Source organism: Phoenix dactylifera, chromosome 14 (assembly GCF_051530095.1).
Source record: "Phoenix dactylifera cultivar Ajwa chromosome 14, Ajwa_hap1_PhDact_Kaust_v1.1, whole genome shotgun sequence".
NCBI classification, from domain to species: domain Eukaryota; kingdom Viridiplantae; phylum Streptophyta; class Magnoliopsida; order Arecales; family Arecaceae; genus Phoenix; species Phoenix dactylifera.
In genome coordinates this window covers 27,080,385-27,090,778 of record NC_143203.1, presented here as the reverse complement: position 1 = coordinate 27,090,778, position 10,394 = coordinate 27,080,385, and the positions used below count along the sequence as shown (strand labels likewise).

Genomic DNA, 10,394 nt, shown 5'->3' with positions numbered 1-10,394 from the left:
ATTCTCTTAGCACTTTATTTCTCGATTTTATGTCCATCTATGTTTCCTTTAAATCATTTTTGAGTATCCATTGTTTAGATAAAAGGAAATGAAGGAATTTAATTGAAAAGCCAGATTTAATGTGATCTACCAAATGAAAGAGATCAGCATCAATTATTTTGCAAACTGTGAAGTATCGATCCACGTAGTGCATGCAGTATAGGCAACAATTTTTCCTCATCTTGATCCAATTAGGAATTTAGGATACACAACTGATTGATTAATTAGGATTACATTATGTCACAAATGGGATGAAATGACGAACATTTGGCCTGCATCTAAGCCAGTCCCACATTTGCATGCCCTAAGGATACTTAGCTCTCTCTAAAATAGCAGATATGAGATAACCTAGAGCATTGGTCGGCCTATTCTCTATATAATCCTGATGAAATTTGAGGCAATGAGTCATTGTGGAGGTGATACTCTCGGTCACTTTGCATCATTTCTACTCATTTTATTTAATAGGGCAATTTTACAAACATAGATGAAGTGTCCAGAAAGTGTGATAGTAGATGAAATTGTAGTGAAGCTACATGACCTTGTTAGTTGTTTTTTCTCCTGTGTAATTACAAGGTATTGTGTGGAAAACTTCTGTAACGAACATTTTGGAACTCATGAGGAGACATGTATCCAGTCCTATGAATGAAAAACCAAATAGTTTGGTATCAAAGTTTGCTTTTCATGAAGCAAGCAAGACAGTGACTGCAAATCTCTCAAGATGCAGTATGGTTTCCAACAGCAACTGAAACCACTACAGTTGGTTTATTTGCTACCTCATCGACCTTCTTTAAAGTCGCATTCTGCATTTAGAAAGACTCGAGCATCATCCATTAGTCACCGGTTGGTTCAGGCATTGTCAGACCTCCAGATCCACCAAGCTAAATTATCGAATTCAAAAGCCAGCAAAGCTTGAGTATCTCTGCTTCACTTAATTTACCAACTTCAATCCTTCTCTCCATGACCTGTATATGGTACCATCTGCAGTTTACTAATGTATATGATATCTTTGCGATACACCGCTGTCAAAATGTAGCTCCTGAATAAAGTTTAGTGGGTAATTATATAGCCATCCAATGGAAAGTTAACCATATTGTCTTCCAACAGTTAATATATCACTTTTTATCTTAAAATGGATTGATTACATTCGAGCAGACAGCAGATTGCATGAAGAGAAGAGCTTGAATCAATTGGACATCTGCAATCCAGAAATGTGTGCGATACCTTTAACATCTTGTGATGAACTGCAGCTTCTCCATAACTTTGACTGGGTATTCTTCCACAGCCATCCCATGGAAAGGCATCCAAATTTCTTTCACAGAATTAAGTATCATTGGCCATCTTAAAATGGATTAATTGCATGCAAGTAGACATCAAATTTCATTCTGAAGCATGTGACCGGAAAGAGCCTGAATCAGTTAACAAGGCTTGATTCTGCATTCTCTAGCAAAGGCTCGCAACCTAATACCTAACAATGCTGCGATCGATGGTCATTCACACTGATTGCTGCCAATGTTGCAACCAACTTTCACTTGACAATGCTGCGATCGATGGTCATTCACACTGATTGCTGCCAATGTTGCAACCAACTTTCACTTGAATCCCTTTTGCCTGTCCTGTCAATCTATGAGCTGCACATGGATTGCACTTGCTTGTTCATCAGAAACCTTATGAAGTGTTTATGGGCAATTCAGCTTGGCATCTGACAGTACTTTATAGATGGACTCACTTGGTTGATGTCCACATATCAGCATCTCATTAAGCAGGACCTCAGCTTCCTGCCACTTCCCCTCATTGCAGAGAACACGAATGCTTGTGCTGTAGCTAGCAAAATTAGGGACCAAACCATTCTCCCTCATTTCCCTAAGCAACCTGAGAGCCCGGTATGTGCTGCCTTCCCTACAATACCCATAAATCATCATGTCATAGATCACGTTGCTCGGCTTCAGTGCCTTCTCCCTCATCAACTTGAACAACTTCCATGCATCCTTCATATTACCTTCCGAACACAGCCCCCGAATCAGAACACCGTAGGTGTAAACATCAACCTCCAAGCCAGCTCTTTCCATGGACTGGTACATCTCAAATGCCCTCTCCATATCATTCCTTCTGGCAAAAGCATCGACAAGAATAGTATAAGTTACTTTAGTAGGAGCTAAGCCCCTCTCCTTCATTTCTCTGTAAGCCTTGGCAGCCCCCACTAAATCTCCAGCCCGAGAAAACCCAGCAATGAGTACATTATAAGTAACAATACTCGGAGAACAGCCGCGTGCCTTCATCTGATCCAATACATCCAAAGCACTCGATATCTTCCCTGCTTTGCAATACCCATCAATAAGTATATTAAATGTAACCAAACTCGGGCTCAATCCATCCCGTCTAATTCTCCCGAACAACTTCGCAGCATCTCGCAGTTTCTTCTGCTTACACAGCCCGCCAATTAATGCATTAAACGTCACGACATTACATGAAACTCCATTCTCACGCATTTCCTCAAGCAGATTAAATGCAAGATTAAAGCTTCCATCTTTGCAGCGTTCAGATATCAATGAATTATATGTGTAAAGATTGGGAGGTATACCTTCTCGTTTCATCTCATCATAAAGCTGAAACCCATCATTTCTAAGGCCCTTTCTGAAGTGCCCCCTCATCATTGTAGTGTAGGTGAACACATTCGGAATCAAACCAATCTCTCTCATTCTAGCAAACAACCTCTTTGCCTGGTCCAAGTCGCCATTTTTACAGAATCCATCGATCAAAGTAGTATGTAAGACCACATTGGGTGGCCCGCCACTCTCGTCGAACTGGGTCAGCAGCTCCGAAGCCTCGCCGAGCTGTCCAGCATTGCAGAGGCCTCGGATCATAATGCCGAAGCTGTGGCTGTCCAACTGGAGCCGACCTCGGGCTTGTTGGAAGAGGACGTGGGCCTCCGGGAAGCGGTGGGAGGCGAGGAGGAGGTGGAGGAGGTTGTTGAAGGTGGGGGTCTTTGGGTTGAGGCCGAGACGGAGCATGCGGTCGAGGTAGAAGACCGCGCGGTCGGGGTTTTGGGATCGGGCGTAGGTGGAGATGAGGAGGTCGAAGATGAGAGCGGTGGAGTCGGGTTGAGTCTTCACCATTCTCGGGATGAGATTGAAGGGGTGGTGGGTTGGAGGCATGATCGACCGCGGGATCCCCCGGCTTTTACTTTTCTGTTAAAGACCCGGAGGAAAAATTTAAATTAATATCAAAATTTATTTGATACAACAGTCATGTCGTCAAATTTTACGATTGATGTGCGTCTTATAGTGAATCAGCGGACGGGATCCTGGTCCAAAAAATATACGACACGTGTTCCGCGGTTAAGTCTGTGGGTCCCACCGGGGAATGCTCGCTCGGTCGCTCCCTTCCTTCTCGCCCACCGGATGCGGCGACGTCTCAGTGCGTTCTTCTTCACCTCTTATCTGACTGTGGGCTTTCTTGAGACGAAGCTAAGTTGTTCGAGAAAATGTCTCAAAGTGCTGTTTGGTTTCATTGGTTTCATATATCGACTTCTTTTTCCTTCTTGATAACTACCCTAGGCTGAATACCAGATTTCTTCTTTTTTTTTTTTCTCTTGCTTTTTGAAAATGGAATCATGTCGGAGTAGAGAAGGATACATACGCTTCTTTTTTAATAGAAGTTCTTGCCATGTACCTTTGTCGGGTTCCTTCTGAAGTTGTTTTCTGAATATGGATTTACATGCATATATGCATACAAAACAATATATCAAAGCAACCATTGGGATATATGTGTGGGTTTTATCACATGCATATTGCATGCATGGTATGCACATGGCATTTGAATTGATACATCTCATATCTCATGTTATGCTTCTGGGCAAGTTGCACATTAGCTTGATCCTTCACAAGGTAATGCTCTGCTATGTAAATTTGTCTTGCTTAGGATTACATTATGGTGTCGTCATGACATATACTCTTCTTCTGTAATCTTAAGTAAATACGGAGAGTTGTATAAATCTGTGACTTCTAAATGGGAGGAATAATGAGCCTAGGATCAAGAATGTATTCCCTTAGTTCTCACATTGTTCCTTGACAGTGGAACATGGGTTGTTTAAGAAGCATAGAATCATATTTCAAACTGGACGTGGTGGAAAATTTGCATGGTTCCTGAAATTAAGGAGCTCGTGCTTATGAGCATAATGGTGCTTTGCTGAGAGAAATCATTCATAGTGTTGGTCCATTAAAAAAGTATGTTGGGCTAGTGCCTCATTGATGAATCAATACTTGCAACTGCTTACAAAGGTCTTCAGCTCATCACAATCAATCTCTTAAGCTACAGAAATGATTTTCCATTCATCTCTCTCTCTCTCTCTCTCTCTCTCTCTCTCTCTCTCTCTCTCTCTCTCTCTGTCGCTCGCTCGCTGTCTTTCTCTTCTCGCCCGCTCTCTCTCTCTCTCTCTCTCTCTCGTCATTGATACTATGAGGAACCACAATTTCTTGCTCTAGACTATATTTTTGTCCAAATTCCCCATCTGGACATGAAATTATTTGAAAAAATTGCATTTAAGCATCTTCTTGAGAAATTTGGGATATTCATTTTGATTTGGGATCCAATAGACGTAAAAAACTGAAAAATGACATTTTATAGAGTAAGGTGACTTCTCCTTAGGTGAAGAATAACCATAATCATGATAAATGGCATTTAATGAAAGAATGACCACACATCCAGGGGGAAGAGAAGCAACCATGATTGCCCAGATTTTTCTCAGCTTTTGGCATCGTGCCCCACTAGAAAATGGATCATTTTCAATAGTTGGCCCTTTGTAGTCTTCGCTTGGGAGCCATCCATTTACGATTGTTAGAATAAAGAATCTCCTAAAATACTTTCTCCAAGTGTGAATTAGGCAAAAGTTGTTTGGTGAAGGAGAATACAAATTTAAGGAGGTTTGGAGACTTTGAGTGGTTGGAGAAGGAAGTGCAGTTGCTTGGTAAGTGACTACTTAGCAATGCAAGGCAGATGGTAGCTTATGGTTAAAATCTAAACAAATAATAAGATTTTGGAGATGGAGGGTAGTTTAGTAGAAGCTGAATGTACTGCAGTCTCCCTTGCCTTGGAAGTGTATTAAAGCGCATGCTACAAAGTGAGGGAGGGGTATGAGTGATCTTGAAGCTTCTCAGTTTCCATTGCCTCTCCAGAAGTGGAATTCTTTTCTTTTTTGGAGGCAGCTGCCAAGAAGACAACCCTCTTAGCAAACTACAACACCAAAACAAATACACATTTTAGGACTACCATGTCCATTATTTGCATTGGAGACAAGAAGGCAGAAGATTTATTAACTGAAAAAGAAGGCAGAAAATATAATATCTTTCCTTGATTGGTTGTGATCCTTCTGAAGCAACTCAGGGTAAATATGAACTTTAATTATTACATTGCTCACCTATCTTCATATAAGATTGGAATGCTAATCTGTCCAATTAGCATTTGCTTCATAAGACGTTGCCTGGCGAGATGTTCAGGTTCCCACGGACTGATGATTCTTTGGTGATAAATTGTCAATTAAAGAAGTAACTACTGATGACAAAAATAATTGGACATTTTTGATGTCTTATTGTTGCAAGAAATCTGAGTTTATGTAACTGAATTCGATCTGTGCCTGGAGACAAATGTGCCACCTCCAGTCAAAGCTTGATAAGCATGGCACAGGTCAGTTTCCTCATCTTGGTGGCTAGAATAAAATGAACTTGCAGGCCTCTTTGATGAAACGAGCTCAAATGAAGCAGTGTTGAGAATGTGAAGCACTAATACTTTCGTCTACAGTTCATAAGACCTTGTAATTAACATTGTTGTACAATACTGCGAGAACCAACATCATCATCTGTCTTACAATGAATTATTCTTAGTAACTATTTTGTCAACAAGGATTGACAAAACTGAACCCCAGTAGTTGGATTTTTTGGATGAAGCTCAACAATTATGGTTACAGTTATGAAAGACTGAGAAATCAACAAAGAATAACTTATATGAGAGACAACCACCAAACACTTGATTCTTGTTCAAAATAACTGTTTCATTTGGAAAGTAAATTCTTCTTATTGATAGTCATGATTGTGTGGCTGGAGTATTTGTTGTCGAATTAACCGAACTCAGTGCTTCTTTCTTTAATTATTTCCTCGAGTGCTTACTAAAGATAGTATTGTTTGGAAAGGAAACAAAAACCAAAATTTTAGCAATCCTTCTGTTGGTTTCCTTGCAATCACAGAGATGGATGTCCAGTTATTTGTTGCTCAAATAATCATGGAAGAAGCGGCATGCGTCTGCTGTGAGGAAACAGAGGCTTATAAATTTGCTATATCCCCCCAGTCTGAGGTAGTAAAGCTTCTTCTTTTTTTTTTTTCTTCCTTTTTCGTAGAAGGGGCAATTTAGCTGAACTGTTGCATGCAATAGACCACTAAAACCCTGTCATATTCGAAAAATCATGATGTGCACAACATGAAATGTCAGCTTTCACCTAAATTCTGTGATTCTCATGGGTTTACCATCTCCACTGTTTCTGGTTCTTTACTCAATTTGTTGTATGGAAGTTAGAATTTCTATTAGTCCAGTATAGGAGGTCATTCATGCATCGAATGATTTGCCATGGAGCTACTTACAGTCCAAGGAAGTAATTCTTGACCTCATTCTTCAATAAACTTCCTTACAAATTAGGTCCTTTTCGTACTTTTTTCTTTTCTAGAGGGAGAGGAAAAAAAAAGAGTGAGAGAGAGGGAGAGCTTACTCATCTTGGGAATCTGGCAGTTTCTGGACCTTTTTGCTGCATCATTGAGACTCATACTATGGAACGCTCATGGTTTCATCTTCGAGTGAATTGGAGAAGATATTGTCTAACATTCATGTTCCTTTTTTACATAACATTGGCAGATCAAGGATGATCATTATTAACTTCGCATGGTCTTAGGACATCATTGTTGGATCTGGAGTGTTCTAAGTGGCTGATGCTTATTTTGACGATAATTTCTACATGCATGAGTGCTGGTTTTCATTAGTTATAGATCAATGCTCATCTGATGTTCCTTCCAATGCTTTTTCTATCTTCATATCACCCCTCACTTCTGAACATAATAACTGGATGGTAGCTGCAGGATATAAGTAATCAAAGTGCACGCCTCACTTCTGAATGTAAAATTCAGCTTATTCAGATAAAGCTGCAAGACTGGTGGTAGCTGCAGGATATAATCAAAATGCACCTAAAGCATATTATTCTCTGTTCGGTTATGCCGAATCACATTTGTCATGATTTTTGACTCGAGGTATATAGAGTGTGAATTTATAGTGTTCTTTATCAGAGTTTCCATTTCTGTTCATTAGGATTTGCATATTTTTCTTGGTTTAACCATGTAGTTAGGATTTAAATCATATCCAGAAGCATCCGTGCCTTGTTCCGAAACCAACTTACAGAACATATTACATTAATGACAAATGATAGAACATGGATCCCAGTTTAGTTTCCCTCTCATTATCAGTGTCGGGCGTTATTTTCCAACAGCATCAAGATTCAAGGCAATCAATTTTATGATGTCATCAACCATTTCAAGATGTACAGTGATAAAGAAATTTCTTTTCTTCTATATCTCATTCCTATTCTTTGGACTAATAACTGCATGAATTGATAGTGCTTGCTTTAGTGGGCATGTTCAGAAGGGTCCTAGTGACCTAACATCTTGAGATTCCACAGTCCATTATCCACCGACAGCCGAGTCACCTCTTTTGAAAATAAAACAGATGTGGGGCGTTTGCTGGAGAAAGTGGAGTTGTGACAAACTCAAAGGAGTCATCATATTTGTTGGCATTGAATAAGCTTTGCCATTTAATAAAAAAAGGTTCTCATTATCCTGCATGGAATGCACACTTGTATAATAGTATCAGTTGATGATCCTTACTCAGATGTCTTTTTATGAACTTTGCAACCATCGAACATCCATTGTATCGCAGAGAGCAAGTACATTATAGGAAGTTCAGATCTACCATCCAACACTAAAAGAGATGATTATCTTGTCAGAGATTTAGAGCACTGCTCCAATACTTATGTTGTTAGTTCTTTAGAGAAAAAAAAAGGAGAAGAAAGTTGCCCAGTTTATGTATAAGCATTACTAGTACAATTTTTATGTTGCATTGATAGAGGAGAAGGGAGACACCATAAGAAATAGCAGAATCAACCATGTTATGTTGCGTATGAAACAAAATTATACTATAAATTGATACCTCAAACATGTATAGCTGCCGCCGGTAAAATGAAAAGAGATGATACATTTACTTGATGTGTCGAAGTATTATTATACAGCAAGCAGTGGTTGGTGTAGCTCCTCTGTTGCATGGATGAAAGCTTAGCTCATGTTATGATGTAAGCATGCATGAAGGTGCCGTTCTTCACTTATACCTACTGCCATCAAAGAAAGTAGCTGATGGGTCTCTGGTCGACGGCTCCATCCAATTCTAACCAGCCAGTAAGCCATTATAGTTTTTTTGTTTTTGGTATTCTTGCTTTGATCTTAAGGGAAATGAAGAGGAAAAAAACATTACACACGCAAGATATCAGATAAAGAATTGTAATTTCCTTCATCTGATCAAAGATCTCGCATGGTTAATGTGAGAACCAACTAGAAATCTATCACATAAGTTCTGTAAGCCATGCATGCGTATTTGCGGGTGCAAGTGCAATTATAATTAATGTCCAAGGAATCAAAAAGAATTAGAAGAGTACCCACCATCCACATCCGGCTTTCCTATCACCAACTCGAAAGAAAACGAGTCACCGACTACAGCCTGAACTACGAAGTGGGTGGTCCTTCCCTTTTGACCATAGTGCGATGTAGCACCAAAAAAACAAAGCAAGAAAAAGAAGTTTGGCCCCTGACCGGCAACCTTATTATAACTTTTTAGTCCACAGGCAGCACAAAGAACTCCAACGACCAGAAGACCAAAACCACGAGCATGGTTGAGGAGGAGGAGAAACACAAACAACAAAATCCGCAACAACAACAACAGCGCAACAAATGCACCTCGGACCCTCACTTCAAGCCAAGCTCTGATGTCAAAGGCATCCGCTTCGGCGGGCAATTCGTCGTCAGGTCCTTCACCGTCCGGCGAGCCACGCCGCTCGAGCAGCTACGCCTCCTCGACATCCCCCCTTCCTTCCTGAGCCAGTGCCGGACCCTTCCCTTCCCTTCGGCCACCACTTACTTGCCCACCAACTTCACCATCTTAGCACACCACGCATGGCACACGCTCACCCTCGGCCTCGGCACCAACAAGTCCAAGGTTGTTCTCTTCATCTTCGAGTCCGAGAGCATGAAGTCAGCTGCGGACCAGCTCTGGCCACCCATGATTCCTCTGGGTGATGTCAATAAGAAGCTCATTCGGGGGATCTCGGGATGCGAGATGGCACGGTTCAAGTTCAGGAAAGGGTGCCTGACCTTCTACGTTTATGCTGTGCGCCGGTTGGGAGCCGCCGGCTTCTCACGCGCTGATGATTTGAGAAGCATTTTGGAGGCAGTGGCGGCTCTAAAAGATTTCTTGGACCACACAGCAATGCTTGCGTTGCCCAGCCACCCGAGCATCACCTTCCCACCGCCGGTCGCCATGGCGCATTGAGTTTTTCCCCTTCCCCTTCCCCTGCGTTTCTCTCCAAGGAAACACAAGTCTCTTCTTTTTTTCACACTTTTCTTATATTATTCACAACTAAGAAGGTAATTTGAACATCTTGAAATTGTTTGAATTTTTTCAATGTACCCTTCTTGTGTCCTCCCACTTATTGCGATGCATTCATCAAGTGTGTGTAAACTGTAAAATCCTTCTCCAGTACGAAGTGCGCAGAGTTGTGTTTGAGTCGAATTTAGACAAAACCCTGTCCTCTTTTGTCTGTAAACATTTGAGCCTTGACATTTTTTTGTCCATTTTCATCAATAGATGAGAACTGCTTGTCTGTCTCTGTTTAAAATGGTTGCTTCATGCAGCGTGCTTTACCTGATGGTGAATGTTCACTTTTCCTGGGGCTGGTGCTCGTAATATTGGAAGTGTTATCATGGGAAAGAAATTAAGCTCATCTCTCACCACAAGGTGCTTTGAATCCTTCAATTTGTATTGTTTACTTAAATTTGTTCTTGGCGGTGGGAGCTGAATCCCATGTGGGGTGAAGGCGAGCTGGTACATAATCTTTGAGAAAGCGAGATGCTTTAGGTAGGGAGCAGTCATAGGAACCTTGTGGTGCTGTTTCCATTGTTTGTGAAGGGAAAGTGTTTACAAGATCTATGGGGTCCCTTGGGTATTTGGACATTGACATTAGAATGGATGGAAGAAGGCACACGGCTTGATCACCTTCAAGC

At 41.0% G+C, this 10,394-nt stretch overlaps 2 protein-coding genes across 2 annotated transcripts; one reads left to right on the top strand and one right to left on the bottom strand.

Moving 5' to 3' along the window:
• Positions 1-557: 557 nt before the first annotated feature.
• LOC103697884 (Pentatricopeptide repeat (PPR-like) superfamily protein) lies at positions 558-3,476 on the bottom strand. Its single transcript, XM_008779829.5, has one exon. The coding sequence runs from the start codon at positions 3,189-3,191 to the stop codon at positions 1,716-1,718; it is 1,476 nt and encodes a 491-aa protein (XP_008778051.3). The 5' UTR covers positions 3,192-3,476; the 3' UTR covers positions 558-1,715.
• A 5,388-nt stretch (positions 3,477-8,864) lies between these two features.
• On the top strand, positions 8,865-9,796 carry LOC103696880 (uncharacterized). Its single transcript, XM_008778604.5, has one exon. It carries the CDS (start codon positions 9,004-9,006, stop codon positions 9,661-9,663), a length of 660 nt encoding a protein of 219 aa, XP_008776826.3. The 5' UTR covers positions 8,865-9,003; the 3' UTR covers positions 9,664-9,796.
• Positions 9,797-10,394: the final 598 nt, after the last annotated feature.

Coding starts and splice junctions, on each gene's coding strand:
- LOC103697884 (XM_008779829.5), bottom strand. CDS start 3,191: ATGCCTCCAACCCACCACCCCTTCAATCTCATCCCGAGAATGGTGAAG.
- LOC103696880 (XM_008778604.5), top strand. CDS start 9,004: ATGGTTGAGGAGGAGGAGAAACACAAACAACAAAATCCGCAACAACAA.